Below are 19423 nucleotides of genomic sequence, written 5' to 3' on the forward strand. Positions count from 1 at the left end.
GAGTAAGACTACGGTAATACGCATACGACAGTCGACTTAGCTTACCCCGAACAATGCCCACATAAAGGGCAAAGGAGACACTACTGCTCTGAACAAAGTCATTGGTTCCATAGCAGTAACACTGGGTGTTGTTGTCTGATATCTGAGCTTGGAAAGTTAGGGAGCTTGTCAGCTGGGAGTCCGCTATCTTGTCCGGCTGGTCCGGGTGGTTGGGACAGTTAAAAAAGATGTTCTGTGTCTCTGGAACACCGCCTCTCACTGTGCATTTCAACTTGACGTTTTCGCCTGTAGTGTAGCTTCCATTTAGTCCTTCAATTTTTGGAGCTTCTGGTGACACTATAGGACAAAGAGTTTCATAATCAACTGAAAAGATAAGAGATATTTACAACTGACTGCAACATTGTTGGATGGGATAGGCGCAAAATAAAATGGACTTTCGAAAGAAAATCAATTCTCCATTTCACTAACATGCAAAACGTTTGTTTAAAAAAAAAACACACAGTTTTTTTAACTTTGATTTTGGGAGGTATCTGTTTTTTAAGATTCACTGTATATATACACTACTCACATGTACAACTAAGCTCTCACACTAAGCAGGGAATTGAATGGCTTTTTAAGAATTCCTCATCACAAAGATCTACACTCAACTGCATCGACCTAGTTTCTGATGACGAGTAATCTATGTTTGCTGTTTCACATACCCACAAGTAAAGGCGTGTACGAAACAGTTAGGTCCCCCGTGATATGTCGCAGGACACAATGGTAGGCTTGGTCACTGAAGTTTGCCTTTACGTCTCTGAAAAAAAGGTTCAGTGATGTTTCGCTTGTTGTGAATGTCACGGTATTCTGCTGAGGATCTAGCCACACAATCCCGGCAGCCGGGACACCTGGATCTGTCGTCATGCACGTGCAGGTAGCAGTGTCATCCTCAGGCATTATGTAGTCCGTTGGACAATGTTTCAAAAATGGAGCGGATGGCACTTCTGTTTCAACAAACGATGGCAAACCCAAATTAGACATATGAGCTGGATATTTGAATAGATATTTCCTTAGGCTGTTAGAAAATGATACTTAAGATACAAACGGAAAGTGCTTCACTTCAAACTATTGCAGGCGTCTTATCATACGAAAAATGTCAATCTTACACAAATTGTAAAAGCCTCAAGGACTATTATTTTTCTTACTGATTTCCTGACCAAAGCGTAGATTCACCAAAAAATTCATTAATAATATAAACATGCAGAAAACATCTTCCTCAAAAAGGTCATGTGCAGTAAATCAATGGAAGCATGGTACCCCTTAAGATGGCTTAAAAAAAGTATACTTTAATTAAAAACAACAACAAGGAAAGCAGATTAAAATTAGCAGGCAGACAGTGTTTGTATGTTTCGCTTAGATTTTGGGCTGGTGGAATGTTCCATTATTACTTGAACCTAGACGATCAAAAACTCATCTCTCTCTCTCTCTCTCCGAGTTGAAATTTATCATAGGTATATTATCTACAAGTAAGTATCCCCCTTCATTGGCTCTGTGGACCCCCGTTTTTGACCGCTTGCTTCCCTTTGTATAACAAACCCACCATAGGGCGTCGTCGTCCCAAAATAAAATCTTTCTTTGCCATAACAAATATTGATTTCTGGGCAGGGAAATCCGTTTATTCTTGTAGTGCGTAGGCGCCCTTGAACAGCTTTCCCAGAATCCCGTATTCTATTTTTAGTACGGGATGTCCCCAAGAAATGGTTAAGGGGCATATGTATCACCGCATGTCAACTGATAGTAATGGAGGTTGAGCACTTGTAGTTATCATGTGCTTGTGATTCTATAAAATAACACACATAACTTATGGAATCGATTTGTTTCAAAAACTTACTAATCTTCTTCGTTTAGAAACTTTCTCTGGAAAACCACTCACGATTTTTTTTCGGAAAACAACCAGCGCAAAACCTTTTAGTAATATGTCCTGATGGTACAGAGCAATCATTTTGTGAAAGTATAAAAGTGTTACAACATTTTGCGTCATTGTCAGGTCTGAGAATGAATTGTGATAAAACAATTGTGGTTTGGTTAGGACCTTTACAGTTTTCCAAAAGACGATTTTTGCCTGATATGAATTTTACCTGGAACCCGGATAATTTCAAAGCACTTGGTGTTATTTTTTCAGTAAATGTATCCAATGTTGTTTTTCTTAATTATAGAAATAAGTTAAAGGCACAGTAAGCCTCCCGTAAACCATCACAGATACTGTCAGGCTTTTACACACAGTACAAACACCCTTCCATTTAAACGCTCACCGAACGGGAGCATCCTAAGTACCCTTCGTAAAGAGCGAGCAATTTTCAAAGAATTAATTTTTCGGATTGTCTCTATCACAATCGGACCGTGGTGCGTTTTGGCGCCAGACCTAACTTTTAAAATCTAAATAATAAATTGACAGCTTGTTACGTAGAGGTTACATGCCGAGTCTCAGTGATTATTAAAAATAATGGTCGAAGTTAGCGGATCATGAAAAATGCGAGCTTCAGCGAGCTTTTTCATGACCGCGAACTGAGACCATTATTTTTAATAATCACTGAGACGAGGTGTGTAACCTCTTTATTCCTCCTTTCTTCAGTTATTCCAAAAAAACAGGAGTTTTTGTGCGAAAGTTTGATCGAATCCGAATCACTCAACCAGTCAACCTGCGCAGGCGATCGATTAATGCGCGGTTGTATAGTTCCGTGCAAATCATTCCATTCTGTTAACACTTCTTTTCAGTTTCCCTGTTTTGGACTAAAATCAAGTACACAGATATGCTGTTACTCTGCTGTGGCGGTAAAGGCAGATATTGTGTGTTCTGTTTATGTTTTAATATCGCTTAGTAAATGTTCTTTCGTCAAATGGGACTAGCAGACGAACTTTTGCACCAGTGTTCCAACGTTAATTACTGTATGAAGTTCAGTTTTCTTGGGAAAATAGTGTATGAAACCGCTTTATGTTGTTTAAATTGATGAGATGTGTGCATTTGGTTGCGTGTGATCTGTTTATAAAATGAAATATTGTTGAAAACTGACCGTCGGATTGCAGTCAGTGTTGTCGAAGAAACTGCGTTAAAAGAAGGGGAACTACTCTTGTCGCCAGAGTATGAGTTACTTGCCTTGGGAATTTGCTTGTGATGAACGGTTTGTGCACTGCAGATCTAGATTCAGAAAACAACCGAACTCATGGATTTTATATGGAGATTCATGTGTTCAGGCCTGTAGTTGTTAATTTAAATGCGGTATGTTTGTATTGTTTGCTCCAGAGATGTATACTTCGTACGTATAGAGCGTTCGGAACTTTTCAGTCGCAAAAGTAGTACCGAAACAGAACAGCTTCTCAACCCATTGCACTATCGAGGATTCAGGCTGTTGCTGGCTCGTTATTTGTTTGGTTGCTGGGTCATTATCGAAAAATAACTAGCTCTACAAGTTTACAGAGGTAAAGAAGCAGAGGGGGGAATAAACAAACATTCTTAAATCATCAAGACAAGATCAGTACAATTTAAAATTTTGAAAGTTTGAAAAAAGAAACGCCCGGAAGCAGGGTCACGCAAGGTCGTGGTTCTGGTAGCAGACGACGGTTTATGACGTCGCCAGTTCCTCTGAACAGTCAAAAACCATCGCTAGAGTTCTTGTGAACCACAGCCGTTTGTTTCGTGCATAGTCAGAGGTACATAATAACGTGCTATTGCAGATAAGCTCACAGCGAGCCGCATTCAAATTACAAACAGGCGACTGCATTGTGAAAAAGGGAAACTGGATCACACGGGTTCACGATGGCTCAGGGGTAAGATAAACCACGCAAAAATAAATTCTTTGAAAATTGCTCGCTCTTAACGGAGGGCATCTAGGATGTTCTCAAGCGGTGAGTGTTTAAATGGAATGGTGTTTGTACCGTGTGTAAATGCCTGACAGTATCTGTGATGGTTTACGGGAGGCTTACTGTGCCTTTAAAGGAAATTCAAAAATTGTTGAATTCATGGACCAGAAGGAACCTAACACCATTTAGTAAAATAACAGTCCTAATAACCTTGGCTATTTCCAAATTGACACACTTGTTTACGAATTTACCTGATCCAGATGAACAGTTTATGATTGAGTTAAATAATATTTTTTTCAAATTTCTTTGGGATGGAAAAAGAGATAAAATTAAAAGAAGACCATTTATACTGGATCGCCAACTAGCTCTCTCTCCGCTCTTTCTCTCTATTACGAGGTAGCGGCCTCTCGCATTTACTGATTTAGGAACCTACGCTTACATGGCCTTTCAGAAATCAGGGGGACGTGATATCCGGTGTCGATTGTAAACATGGACGAAGTTGCCGAGATAAGTTCTGAAAATGCTAAAATAAACTCAGCAAAAGTGCATATGGAACATGTTTTTCGATGAGTTTTGTTAAGTTTAGTTTGGAGTTTTGGAAAATCCAGTTCATTGTCACCTCCCATTGTCACAAATAACTGGAGCGTGCTTTCTTTTCACTGTCTTCGAATCGCTGGCCTTTCAAACCGGACGCGACGCGCCCCTGAAAGTCGAGAGTCGTAACCTCGAAGGGTCACGTGACGAGTTGGCGGTCCAGGCTATTTGGTCTATGGGTCACCTGACCTTATGAAGATGGAGGACTAAAGATGGTTGACGTGAAATGTTTTCTGTCATCTCTAAACATTGTTTGGTTAAAAAGAGTTGTTGGTCTTACTGGATTATTATCAAGATTTTTGTTTAGAGCATGTCCATCTGTTATAACAATTAATATGAGAGGAGAAGAATTTGCAAATGTTTTGATGCAGAAAATGGATAACCCGTTTTGGACCGATGTATTTAAACATTATAAGAAATTCCATGGAAAATGTGACCCTGCAACCTTCAACGATTTTGTATCAGAGTGTTCACATTATAATGTTAATATTCGCAGAGATAAAAAAGACAGTGCATATTAAAAATTGGATCGACAATGGAATTGTTCAGATTGGTCATATTTTGGGACAAAATGGATATTTATCCTATAATGCGTTTAAAATTAGATATTCAAATGCGCGAGATTTTGTATTGTATGAAGGTGTAATCCAAGCTGTTAAAAAATATCAGAGAAAAATCGGTTTAGAATTTGATAAACATTGTATTATGACAGAGCCCATTGTGTGGAAATGTATTTGTAAAGGTAAGACACAACTTATTTACCAACATTGACTGAACATGTTACGGTCCCAAATTGTATCGAAAAATGGTCTGAATCTTGAAACTGTTTGTTAGATAAGAAGGCTATTTTTCAACATATTTTTAAAACAACAAAATATACTTGTCTGAGATGGTTCCAGTACCGATTATTGTACATCATTCTGCCGACAGAACGGTTTCTATTTTTGCAAAAAATTGTGGATACGTCATTGTGTACATTTTGCGGTAGAAATGAATAAACCCTTATACATAGGTTTTGGGAGTGTAATAAAGTACAGACTTTTTGGATAGAATTTGTAAATTGGCTAAAGGCGAACTGCACCCATTGTGACAATTTAAAAGTTTCTAAAGAACTGGTTCTTTTTGGAGTTGCGAACAATGTAGTCACCGATAAAGTTTTTGATGTGCTAGTAATGTGTGCCAAACACCACGTACAGTATATATTTCCAAAATGAACAAAAAGATTCCTCATTTTCAGACATTTAGCAGAAATCTTTAAGCAAAGATTTATTTGTGAAAAGTATGACGCAGTTATGAATAATACATTAGATACATTTTACAAGGATTGGCGCCTGTATATGCATGTTTTGATGTAACCCTTAGGTTAATTTTTTTTTTTACATACTTTCGATACTGCGACCACCAAGCCCTGATCCCCCCGCCCCCACCCCATGTGTGTTGTAATTGTCCAACTGTGTTTCTGTTTTATGTTTTTGTCCCCTTGTTTAGGTGATGTCCTGTAATGTACAGCATAATATACATGTATATGCTGTACATGTAAAAAAAATAAAATAAAAAATAAAAATAAAAAACTCCACAAAAAGAGAATTAAGAAAAATAATAATAATAATTAGGTCGAACCCTCCCTCCCCCCCCAAAAAAAGTAATATGTCCTGTTTATCTCCTTTGATCATTGTATGACCCTAAATGCTGATTTCTCATTCTCTCTCTCTCTGTCTCTCTCTCTCATCGGATTCCTTCTGGACACCACGGCAACGTCATCATACACACACATGTAACCACACCTAACATGCATGCACCCTCATTAACTCGTCTTTTACACTAAATCAACACATTCAGTCTGTTACCAAAAAATATTGTACAACCAACCCAATACTTCGTTATCTTGTTTCATGTGTAACTTCAAAACAGTCCCGGAGAACAAAAAGGTTGCCAGTTATGGCAACATACCAAAATATAGCTATTCTGATGGACACGTGGGGGAATTCGGGGGCTGTGATTGGATGGTCTCACACATCCCTTTTCCGATCATCAAAGAATAATGCTACGGAAGTCGGCCATTTTTGCCAATATCCAAAAGCATATTGGCAATAACAAACCATCTGTACCACACGATGTTTCAATCGACAACAGCATACACTGACAACTTGAAATTCTTCTCGGGAATGTTTTTCAGCTTTACAAATGTGATAGCATACCCTTTTCTGCTAACTTCCCGATGAAACAGGACTAAACCAATTATTTTCTGTCCCTAAACACCACATAATGCCCAAAGTCAAAAGATGTAGTACAAACAGGGGAGTAAAACGGAACAGCCGTTTTTGTGTGCCTGTGTGAGCTCAGTTGCCGACTGACACAAACTTTCGCATTTGGCTTTTCTTATCTCGTAACTCCACACTAAATACCCCACTTCTCCTCTGAAGTATTGATGTACAACCCATGGCACTAACATTTATGTAGTCGTTTATAACTGAGGTTGAAAAATTCGCTTCATGACGAGACAAGTATAAATGCCATTCACCTAAACTGAAAACTTCGCTGCCGTCTGCTCGCGTTGTACGGATTAGCTGTTCTTTTCTCTTCCCCTTGTTGCATCCTAGTTCTTCAGTTGTTTCTAGTTTTCTGTTGATGTTTTGCTTTGGTCTTCTTCATAAGTAGTTTTGTTCAAAATTAAAAAAAAAATGAAACTTCGTTTTGTTGTATACGAATGAACTAATAAAAAGCTGTTTAACAGCTGTGTTGTCAAATCGAGTTTTTTTCCAAAGTCAGTGTGGCGCCTGCGCAAAACTAATGCGCATAAGAAACGGCGTCTGCTATCAAAACCTGAGATCAACGCAAAAACTGTCATTTTGTAAGTTTGGAACAACAAATAAATCAAGATCAGAACAGCTATATAATCGCTATTGTATTTTCAGCGTAGCAATAGGGTCCGATATTTAGACTCGAACAAGTATAATGCGACTCGTCTTCGACTCGTCGGCATTTATATACTTGTCTCGTCTAAATATCGGACCCTATTGCTACGCTGAAAACACAATAACTGTTAATGAAATGTATCTGTAGGTTACGCTGCACTTGTAGGACAAGTCATCCAGGCTGTGCTTGTCGATGGCCAGAGATCAGCCCCAGCCCCCCTTGTTCTCGGTGTCCCTCAAGGCTCTGTACTTGGCCCCGTCCTCTTCATTATGTATACCAAACCCTTGTCTGCCCTCATTCAAAATCATTCCGTTTCAAACCAGTCTTTTGCTGATGATACCCAGTTGTATAAGCCTAGTTCCCCCGCTGAGACACATGCCGCCATCCAGACCATTCAGACCTGTATCTTAGATGTTAAGTCATGGATGGTAGAACATAAGTTAAAACTAAATGATGGTAAGACAGAGGCACTTCTGTGCATGAAAAAGTCCACTAAGTTCCCAAATTCTCAACCTTCGTCTGTCCAAGTAGGCAATACCGACATCTCTTTCTCTTCTTCAGCTAGAAACCTCGGCTTCACCATCTCCTCAGACATGACACTCAACAAGCACATCTCCAACATCTGTAGGTCCGCATACTTTGAACTCCGCAAGATCGCAACCATCCGCCATACTCTGTCCGTTCAAACTACAAACACTCTAGTCTGCTCTCTTGTTCTTTCCAAACTTGACTACTGTAACTCTCTTCTCTCTGGCTGTCCACTCTACCTCCTGCACAAACTACAGAAAGTTCAAAATTCTGCAGCACGCCTGATCCTCAAAGCACGAAAATATGATCATGTCACACCACTTCGCCGCACACTCCACTGGTTACCCATCCAAGCCCGCATTGAATACAAACTGTCCACTCTCTGCTTTCACTTCTTCTCTGCCTCGTCTCCTGCTTATTTCTCTGAACTTCTCACTGTATACACTCCTGCTAGACAACTCCGCTCCTTTTCTGATAGCCGCACCCTAGTCATCCCACACACAAAATCAAAAGCATATGGACAACGCACTTTTGCATTTTGCGCATCTACTCAATGGAACTCTCTCCCCTCTCACATTCGCCACTCTCAGTCAGTACAGTCATTCAAGCGAGCACTCAAAACTCACCTCTTCCAGAAACACAACTCCTAAAGTCGCAACATTTTGCCATCCTGTTCTGTAACGGTTCCATCTCTATTCAGCTTGTTATTTTTGTCTTTTGTTTTAAATTATTATAAATATAATTTTTCACTGCAGTAGTCCTTTAACTTTAACCCTTAGCTGTAAGCTAGATATGCACAAGTCATGTCGGTGCCACATAATGCTGACACACATGTTCCTGTGCATAGTTTATGGATAACGTGTAGTTGGGAAGTTAAGAGTAGAAATAATTAGTATTTAGTGTAGGAGGAGGGTTGGGGGTGGGTAGGGAGGGGGTGGGTATGGTTTACTTTGAGCAGGTCGGTTTTCAGTTTTAATAAACAATTCTAGAGAATTGTGTATCTTATATTTGAGTCTTTCGTGTTTTAGACATTGATGCATTTAATAGTTTTAACGAGTTGCCTTTTGTTTTATCATTCTGGTGTTTATCTAGATGTGCTGTGTATCTTATAAGAAGTTCTTAAAAGTTCGAAGTTATTTTAGCATATAGGTTTTTTTTATGGTCTTAACAGTTAAACATGTATTACGTTATCATTAAGGTTCATGCTTTGTTAGCACTAAGCAGTTGTTTTAATCAGTCTGGTTTTCTCTTGTTTTCATCTTATGAACATTCTAAATGTTAGACTAACTTATTGTCTTGTACAGAATAACAACTGTGTGAATGGTGCTATATTGAATGAAAGAGTGTGACATGAAGTTCTTGTACATCATTGTAAAGAGTGTGAATGACGTTTTAGTTTAGATGTCAAGCGCTTAGAGCAAGCCTTTTTAACGAAAGTTTTTGATTTAGCGCTATATAAATGTTCTTCTTCTTCTTTAAGTTATTGAGACATCCCAGTGCACTAAGGGATTTATAGAGCAAATCGAGAAAATTCATTATTGAACGAAGCGCATAGCGCTGAGTTCAATAATTATTTTCGAGATTTGCTCTATAAATCCCTTAGTGCACTGGGATTGTTTCAATAACGATATTGTCAGTACCGCCATAGAAAAAAGAAGATTCCAAGCGCACATTTTGCAACGCGCATTTGAATAGGCATAACTGTGTGGTCAGGTCGTGTACAGTAAAGATCTACTTTTGTGTGGGGTGTCTCAAGTGTGTCGTGCTTTCGTCACACGCATTTTAATTTCTGTTGGTAAATTCCAGTGTAGCGTTAATCTGAACAGTGATGATCTTTCAGAGAGACCTCATTTGAACTCGGAGAAAGGGCTGTGCTCTTCATTATTTGCGATTCGAAACCTCCAGTCGAGCTTCGACGGATTGACTGTGCGGAGTGACTCCCCTTGAATTGACTCGAAGCCGCGGGACTCGACGGTTCGCACATTTTCAAAACAAATGTGGCATATTTCTCGTGTTGTATCTTCACTCATCGGGGAGTCTGATACTAAATATGAACGGTAAGAATGCTCTGAACCCTACACGTATTATATCCCCATCGTTTTTTCGTTCACATTTGCCCAACATGTTAATTTGCTGAGCGGGGTTTATGTCGTCTGCTAGGGCAATCAAACCACTGCATGCAGTCTGCACTGACTGAGTCTGCACGCACGAGGCACGCTGGTAATAAGTCTTATAATGGTAAGAACGTTCTGAACCCTACACGTTTTCGATTACGATTGTTCTTGCCTTGAAATAATAATTCGGAAACCATTCATTTACTGAACTGATGCAGTCGTATTTCAGTGTAGTCAGTGCGGCTACGTATGACCATAGAGGGATATCTATGGTATGACAGAGTCGATCGAGTCAGTCTTCCAAACTGGTCTAGCTGGTACGTTATCGGAATAACACTTGTGTTTTCTGCTAGCGGGTGGGAATATTATATTAACTCATCATTTGGTAATGTGGATGATAAGCTACATGCCACTAACACGATGAGAAGAATCTATGCAAGTCGGCGAGAATTAGATGAAACACAGCGGCTTGTATTTTTAGATCAGTGGCAGCCGCACTGTGGCACAGGCACATGCAATCTGTCAGAAAAAAACCCACTTCTGCTTTAATTGAGAAGCAGGGAATTTATGGTCATTTGGTATTGTGGAAAATATAAGCTACATGTCAGTAATTAATTCTGAGGATGAGAGCACAGTCTTGCTTTGGTAAAGGGCGTAAGAATACGCTCTGTGGAAAAGTTAGCGCACTCCAAGAGTGCGCTAACAGTTTTAGCGCATCGCCATTAGCCAATCAACTGGTTCACATCAGTCATGTGACACCAGTACTTACTGACAATTATTATTATTATCCAGATGTCTGGCATTGTGAGCAGTTTAAATAGCTATTGTGGTATCCGCATGAAAAACGAGTCAGGAATTGACCGTGTTTCTCTCCTTATCCTTCAGTCTGCTCAAGAGTCTGTGTCTCTTCGCCATATTTGTCATCCTAATGGCGTTGATGCCACGCAGAGTCAGCTAATGGTCACACTAAAAAAAGAAATAACGACCAGTTGATTACAAATTGCAGTTATCTAGCACAACATGTTCCAATCGCTGCTTGGTCACATTCTGCTGTTCCACTTCATAAATTCCTTCCACAGTCACGCATAATCCCGGCGTTCGTGTTAAAAAAGTTAATATGCGCTGCTAAAACTAACAGATATATCAATGATGTTGACTTGATGTTTTTAGCCTGTAGGGCATGACAGTATTTTGTAATAATGAAATTTTTTGAACGAACCACTCAAAAAAAATCAAGAGAGAGAGAGAGAGAGAGAGAGAGAGAGAGAGAGAGAGAGAGAGAGAGAGAGAGAGAGAGAGAGAGAGAGAGATTTATACATACCAAATGGTTTGGGTGGTGTGTACTCAATCCCCAAATCTCCAGTAATATGCCGCAAGATGCAGCGGTAGGCCTGTCCACGATACGTTTCATTCAGAGCAGCAAAAGAAAGGGTCAAGGACGTTTCATTTTTAGTGAAGACAACAGCGTTTTGGTCTGGGTCATCCCATACAAAGAGGGCTGCTGGTTCGCCGAGTCTAGATGTCACGCACGTGCAGTTGGCATTAGGATCGTGCAACCCTTCAGCAGCAGGGCACTCTTTCAGGTATGGCGGAGAAGGCGGCTCTGTTGACATCATAGTTGAATTATTGCTGTGAGATAATGGGCAAGCTCTTCAGATACGTATTGTAATTGTCAGGGAAAACTAGTGTCACAAGTTAAAACCAAAGCATATCATTGGACAGAGTGAGTGTGTAAAACCAACCGGGTATTCATGTGCATGTGCCCCTCCCTTGGATTTGAGATTCTTTTTATCTTCTTTTTTATTGACATTTAGTTTATTGTCTCCACATTACAGAATGATGTCTGAGCCTAAAACTTCCTGCAACTAACAGAAAAGCACGAGGGATTGGTATTCTGACAGTTTTTGAGTTACATCAGCATATGAACTATGTTACGATTAGCGTCTTATAAAAACACTTAAACTATCATTATTATACAAGAGGCAAAGCCTTCAAGGCTCACGTAAGAAATCGACAAACAGTAACACAAACTCAATCACTCCGTCACATATATACACACACACAGTAAGCATAGGTGACACGGTGCAAGAGTGCGAGACACTAGATCTAGATCTGTCTGTCTGTAGCCTACTTACGGGGACACGACTGCCAGATGGCCAGATCGACACTGCGCTTTCGACAGCGCTTCCTGCGCAGATTAACCTGTAGGAAATCTCCTTTGGTATCTTCTTTATCTATTACGAAACCGAACAATGTGAAATCGTCTTCTTTGAATCGGCGAACTGCAGCTCGGTGATAACTGTATCTATACCATCATCCTTCACGCGATCTGACCTAATCTTGACCCCTGACCTGGTCTACATACCACACACGACACAAACCAGTCACCTGTTTTTACCCCCCCCCAAAAAAAAAACCCCACCAAAAAAACAAACAAACAACACCCGTTTTCTTTGGATACACACTTTAACTACATACGTGCCGACGAAATGTTGATCATTGCTTCAATATTTTGAAGCTGTTGCTTGGATAATAACCAGGTAAAATTAGTATTTCGGTGTTTAGTCAAATGTTAAAGTTTCTATCACACACATACACACACACGCACAGACAGACAAAGTTTAGCATCGCATAGGCTACACTTACGTGAGCCAAAAAGTATTTAAGTCGACTGATTTGATTGGCCCTAGCAGACAAAAATAGAAACGTGCAAGCAGAAGCTCAGTAAATGAACGGTTTGCTCATATTTGGAAGGAAACAACTATGAAGATAGAATACCTGTGGGGTTCAGAACATTCTCCCATTGCTAGCTTAGTAGCAGCCTCCTCGATGAGTGTGGATAAAATAACAGAAACATGTGTCACGTTGAGACACATTACGCCCAATATACGTACCCAGACGGTTGTTACCCCAGATTTTGTACCCAGAAGGCGAAAGTGGAGTGAAGGCATTATGGCTTAAAGTTGTATTACAGAAAAGAATTAGAAGTGGACTAAAAATCAAATTAGTTTAGTGATAGTTGTGAAGGTTTTCAGTACTAAGCAGTGTTTTTATTTCTAAATGTAGGCAAGTTGTTTATGCACAATCACACAAAAAACACTTTATTTCAGCGAAAATGTGACTATGTTGGAGAAACAAATGGTAAAAACACTAAATAAACGCAGTCCATTGGATGGATATCCACTAAAACTGATTTTTTAGACTCTCTTCAACTTCATGGGAAAAGGGCATAATGACTAGATTTATCGTGAAGAAGTACGAGAACAAAATAAAAGGGTACCCATGTGCTCAATATTACGCGCCCCAGACTTTTCCATGTTCTGACTGTTACGGGCCCCAGTCTTCCCCTGTTACGGGCCCCAAGCAATGGAAATTTTCTCTAACCTCGATTTCCATGCAATATTTTCTTTATCTGAAACCAAATGTGCTAGCCTTTTACGTGACAGTAGTCGGAGGTTTGCATTTTAGTCAAGTAACTCAGGCTTGTTCTTTCTTTTTTACACTTAAACAAATGGATTTCAGATGCTACTACAAGCTTATTGAAGTTGTCATCAACCACGTTGTTAATGCCCATAGTGACAACAAACTTACAATACCGGTTTTAACACTAAATTCACAGACTGGGAAAAGATTGGGAAAGATGATGGTATTGTGGTCCCATCAATTCTTCAAATGCAAGGTAAAACTATTATTGTGAAAAAAAAGTGAAATCGTGTTTGATGCAAACAAAATAACAAATTCCAGCAATTTCAAGTGAAGAAGTGTAAAGACGTCGACGAAAAGTTGAAGAGACTGCACGAATTTCTCCCAGTCTTGATTGACCGTCCTCAGGTCGTCCGACTCAACAACTCACTCTCTGCCTCACTCACTCTAAACACTGGTGCCCCGCAGGGTTGTGTTCTGTCCCCTCTACTCTTCACCCTTTTCACCAACGACTGCACCTCCGCTCACCCATCCACATACATAATCAAATTCTCAGACGACACCACCATTGAAGGCCTGATTTCTGACTCCAATGAGGACGCATACCGGGGGGAGGTTCAAAGAGTGGTTGAGTGGTGCTCTGAAAATGATCTCGAGCTAAACGTTCTTAAAACAAAAGAAGTCGTTATCGACCCTCGACGAAAGAAAGACCCCATCTTGCCCCTTGAAATAAATGGGGAAGCTGTAGAACAGGTCTCTTCATTCAAATTTCTCGGCACACTGATCTCTGAAGACCTGAAATGGGACGGGAACACCACGTCCATCATTAAGAAGTGCCAGCAGCGGCTGCACTTCCTGAGACAGTTGCGCAAGTTCCGTATGTCACAGCAAATCATGGCGCAGTTCTATCGCGCAGTCGTTGAGAGCACCCTGTGTTTTTCTATCACGGTCTGGTATGGCAGCACCACTGAGAAAGAGAAACAGCTACTGGAGAGCATTGTGCGGACAGCCTCCAAAATCGCGGGCTGTGACTTCCCTTCCGTTGCCTCTATTTTTGAGTTGCGCTCAGGTCGAAAAGCAGGAAAGATTGTTCGCGACCCCTCCCACCCGGCAAACCACTTCTTCGAGCCTCTTCCATCTGGTAGGCGCTACAGAGCTTTGAAAGCCAGAACTAGTCGCTTTCGCTCTAGCTTCATTCCCCATGCTGTACTGACAACTCCTGTAGTGAAGACGTTGTAATATACTGTAGTTATAGGATTGGGGGGGGGGGTTCTTTTGTTACTTAGTCCTTTCACTGCATTCCATTACTGTTCTCATAACTTGTGATAGTGGAAATATGTGCAATGTGGAATGGTCCTTAATTTTTAGGTGCTGGAGTAGTTCTGTGATGGTAGTAGTTTTGTGCAATGCGACTCTAGGTTCAGGTGCTTGAGTAGATCTGTGATAGTCTGTTAATACTGTTGTTTTAAACTGTCTAACTGGCTAGATTATGATTATATAATTTTATGTGATGATCTGACTAAATGATAATAATTACGTGTACTGCTTACTTTTACATGGATTATAAATTTTAGGTATTGTTCTAGTATTCACTAATGTTGTATTGATATTACTGGCACCCCTTTTAAACTGATATGGTTTTTACCTTTACAAGGCGACGATGTGAATTTGTGATGTAGATATGTGGCTGGTTATGTGTGAGTATGTAAATAATTGTGTGTGTGTGTGTGTGTGTGTGTGTGTGTGTGTGTGTGTGTGTGAGTTGTGTCTGTGTGTGCATGACAGTGTAATGTACATATGTATGCATGCATGGTGATGTGTGTCTGCATATGTGTCTGGTTGGTTTTTATTTTATTTTTACCGTGCCGTGCCAAGATGAAATCCTTTTGCAAAATTGGTGAATAAATATCTTGTATCTTGTATCTTGTAAATAACTTGATTAAAGCGGCCACTTGCAAACTTGGATTCAGTTTCACGAATTAGCAGCCCGTGACGTGTTTCCTTTAGATAACATTGCTTTCAAATTATCCATGGATGTTGTCCGTTTATTTCCAAGCCCATTCACTACCTCGATGAGGTATAATGATAATGTAAAACTGTTTTGGCGAATTGGATATAAGCTGTTTCATGGAAAATTGTTGCGGTTCATGGGAGGGCCAAAACATCAGGGACAACATTCGGACAGAAAAAAAACACACAAAAAAAAACGCTCGTAAGGCTCCAATTAAAAACGAAAATCATTGCTTTATCAGCAGCTCAGTTGCACGATGGATGTGTAAAAACAGTCTTTTCTACTGAATGAAAAAATAAAATTCTCGATGGTAAGGCTTTTATTAAAAAAACAAATTCGTAAATTGAGTTGCAGTGGCCGACACAGAGTTAACGCTCACATCTATCTACTCAAAACATTTTCTCAGATGGCTACGAATTTGCACTCGAAACTTAACTGCATCAAACACCTCACAGCTGTAGCGAGTTTCCCTCGTGTGACTTTTTTCATGATCGAGCATGCACTTTCTTTTTACAACTGTCTTTCCACAAGGTCAAGAACACTTGTGCGTTTCCATGGTTTCTTTGTGAAATCCATGCCCCGACAATTCCATTCACCTGCTACCTGGGTATGCTTTTCCACATGCGTTGCACTTGTGTGGCTTGAGCTTGGTACATAATCTTAATCTTAATCACATGCCGATATACTTAGGTTGGCCTTGTTTATCTCACATAAACTGAATACAGACTATCCCCCGTCTTCTATAAGGTACTGCTGATCAAACTTTGGACAGGGAATTCCTCTCATGGGGCCTTCATTTGTAATGAAAAATGGTATTTGAACTTTGAAATAAGCTTCATCGCAAAATCCTTCTTTTCTTATATAAGGGACGCAATAACGGCATTTTTCTTATCCGGAGAATAATAAGCGAAAGAAAGAAGACATATCATATAGGAGGGAAATAAAAACATTCTTTCTTGTGAGTGATGCTTCTTATAAGTGGGTCCGACTGCATATGTAAAATAAATATGTAAAACGTCAGCTCATTTTGTCCTTGTGTGCCAGCACATTATGCTTTTGAGGAATTTTACTATGTGCCTCCATATCCATGCAATTAGAAGGTAATCACCTTGCTTACATATGCTTATCGACCCGTTTGTGAAGTGCACGATATTCCTCTGAAAGAGTGAAACCGAATTCTTAATGCATCTGAAGTGTAATTGAACTTGAAATAAGAAATTTACATTTGTAATGTATGTAGTGTGTATTTGAACCAAACCTGCAATATTGATAGTGTAAAAAATCTTCTGGACTTCCGAACCATGCAACAATTCACACTGGTATCGTTGCTTATTGAACTTTGCATCCACGTTCCCCAAGGTCAGTCTTATCGATGTATTGGACACAGCATTGACATTCGTGCTTTGCCCATCTGGATCTTTCCAAAGGAGAACACTGTTAGAGTTCCCTAGGTTCTCAGCCACGCAGGTGCAGCTGGATGCATTATTCACGACGTACATCGTGCAGTTTTGCAAACTGAGCAATGGCTGAAAAGCAGGATCTGTATTCAGACAAAAATAGACCAGTGTTATCAACATTTTTTGTTTTAAAATGTATTTGTAAACACCATAAAAAAGGCAATTTACTCATTAGTGGAGTACAATCCAAGCCGAGAGTTGTTTAAACAAAAATTCATTGGTAACTGAGCACTACAACATAACTCCTCCATCAAAGTAGCTGGGCTGTGAAATAATACCTGATCTCTTGACCATAGTAACTGCTAGTGTAACGTGCATATTCGCATACGCTTTTGTTTTGGGTAACGTTATCCTTTCTTCGACTTGCCTGCTAATGAAATTCATTATGATAATAGAAATTAAAACAATAAAAAAGCAGTTCAAACTCGTTTCACTATCATGGAATATCATGTCAAAATCTGCAGCATTCAGGACAGATTGCAAGGTAATCCACATGATTTTGTTTACTTGTTTACAGAAATTAAAGGGAACCCTAATGGTCTTCTGTTTTTTCTCTCAGTTAATACAATAAAAAGATACTATTATCAAATTTATTTTCACGTTTTCCATACAGATGCAAAACTCGGGCAATTCCATGTAGCGTGCGTATTTTATGGTTATTATGACCAAGTATGGATTTCAAGTATTGAACACGTGTGCGCACATATTGATTTAGGGAATTACAATTTCCAAGGCACATGTGAAGATTATACAGTGTGCCTCATTCAGTCTTACCTGTTTGTTACCGGTTATCAAATTGCAAAGTTAAAACGTGGATTGAACATAAGGGTATGTTGATGACAAAAGTCAAATATACTTACAAAATAATATGAAACTCGTCTCCAGATGTGTTCATTTCTCCATAGCTGCATATTCTATTTTCCCGTGCTATTCAATTACATCTACCCTGCTCAGTGTAAAGTTTTTTGAAACCTTTATGTAAACATAAGTCTCACGACTGAGTAATGTAGTATTCTTCCCTAAATGGGAGGAACGTTGAAAAACTATCCCTTTGGCAATCCACAGAAAGTTAATATTTACTATCTTTACATACAACTTCAAACCACTGTTGCTGTTCCATTCACTGAACAGATCGAGGAACATTCTTGTGAAATGTGACTTTGTCACTTACTTGTTGTCACTTCCAAGCAGAAAACAAACATACAAACAAACCAACAAGTTTCCTCGACATCCTCTTCAGTGGTATCGAATTTACTGTGTATTGACTAAACATACTTAGCTTTCCGATACTTGTTGACAATAAAGGAGCAAGACTACGGTAATACGCATACGACTTAGCTTACCCCGAGCAATGCCCACATAAAGGGCAAAGGAGACACTACTGCTCTGAACAAAGTCATTGGTGCCATAGCAGTAACACTGGGTGTTGTTGTCTGATATCTGAGCTTGGAAAGTTAGGGAGCTTGTCAGCTGGGAGTCCTCTATCTTGTCCGGCTGGTCCGGGTGGTTGGGACAGTTAAAAAAGATGTTCTGTGTCTCTGGAATACCGCCTCTCACTGTGCATTTCAGCTTGACGTTTTCGCCTGTAGTGTAGCTTCCATTTAGTCCTTCAATTTCTGGAGCTTCTGGTGACACTATAGGACAAAGAGTGTCATAATCAACTGAAAAGATAAGAGATATTTACAACTGACTGCAACATAATGCAGCGTGCAAAAAACTGTGTTGGTATTCACAAAAAGAATACAGTTGTTTTTACACTACTCACATGTACAACCATGGTCTTCGTTGTATACACCAGGGAATTGAATGGCTTTTTAAGAATGGTTTAAAAAAAACAACGGCTTCATCACAAAGATCTACACTCAACTGCATCGACCTAGTTTCTGATGACGAGTAATCTATGTTTGCTGTTTCACATACCCACAAGTAAAGGCGTGTACGAAACAGTTAGGTCCCCCGTGATATGTCGCAGGACACAATGGTAGGCCTGGTCACTGAAGTTTGCCTTTACGTCTCTGAAAAAAAGGTTCAGTGATGTTTCGCTTTTCGTGAATGTCACCAGATCCCGCTGTGGATCTTCCCACAAGATCAAGGCAGCCGGGACACCAGGATCTGTCGTCATGCACGTGCAGCTGGCAGTTTCATCGCCGGGCAGTATGTAGTCCGTTGGACAATGTTTCAAAAATAGTGCTGATGGTGCTTCTGTTTCAATAAATAATGGCAAACCCAAATCAGACATATGAGCTGGCAATTTGAATAGATTTTTCCTTATGCAGACAGAAAATAATACTAAAGTTACAAATGGACAGTGTCATTGCAGGCGTTTAATCCTACACAAAATTGTAAAAGCTTCAAGGACTATTTTCTTACTGATTGCCTGACCAAATTGTAGATTTTCCGAAAACTTCATTAATAATAATTATTAACATGTGGAAAACATCTTCCTCTTAGCACTTCCTCAAACAAACAACTCAGGTAAGCTTACTCAAACTTTGTTTGCGGCATAAGGCAGTTCTGTGTGTGTGTGTGTGTGTGTGTGTGTG

General features: G+C 39.8%; 1 protein-coding gene across 1 annotated transcript in view; it reads right to left on the reverse strand.

The window, feature by feature from the left end:
• LOC138980544 (uncharacterized) overlaps positions 1 to 19423 on the reverse strand; it is a 47239-nt gene that overhangs the window by 19964 nt on the left and 7852 nt on the right. The window contains exons 3-8 of the mRNA XM_070353434.1: positions 18801 to 19082; positions 18224 to 18514; positions 16682 to 16963; positions 11311 to 11592; positions 702 to 983; positions 46 to 336 (exon numbers count right to left, since the gene is read on the reverse strand). Of these exons, the coding sequence (XP_070209535.1) occupies positions 46 to 336; positions 702 to 983; positions 11311 to 11592; positions 16682 to 16963; positions 18224 to 18514; positions 18801 to 19082 (1710 nt within the window). The remainder of the gene's footprint in view (positions 1 to 45; positions 337 to 701; positions 984 to 11310; positions 11593 to 16681; positions 16964 to 18223; positions 18515 to 18800; positions 19083 to 19423) is intronic.

Source organism: Littorina saxatilis, linkage group LG11 (assembly GCF_037325665.1).
Source record: "Littorina saxatilis isolate snail1 linkage group LG11, US_GU_Lsax_2.0, whole genome shotgun sequence".
Taxonomy (NCBI): Eukaryota; Metazoa; Mollusca; class Gastropoda; order Littorinimorpha; family Littorinidae; genus Littorina; species Littorina saxatilis.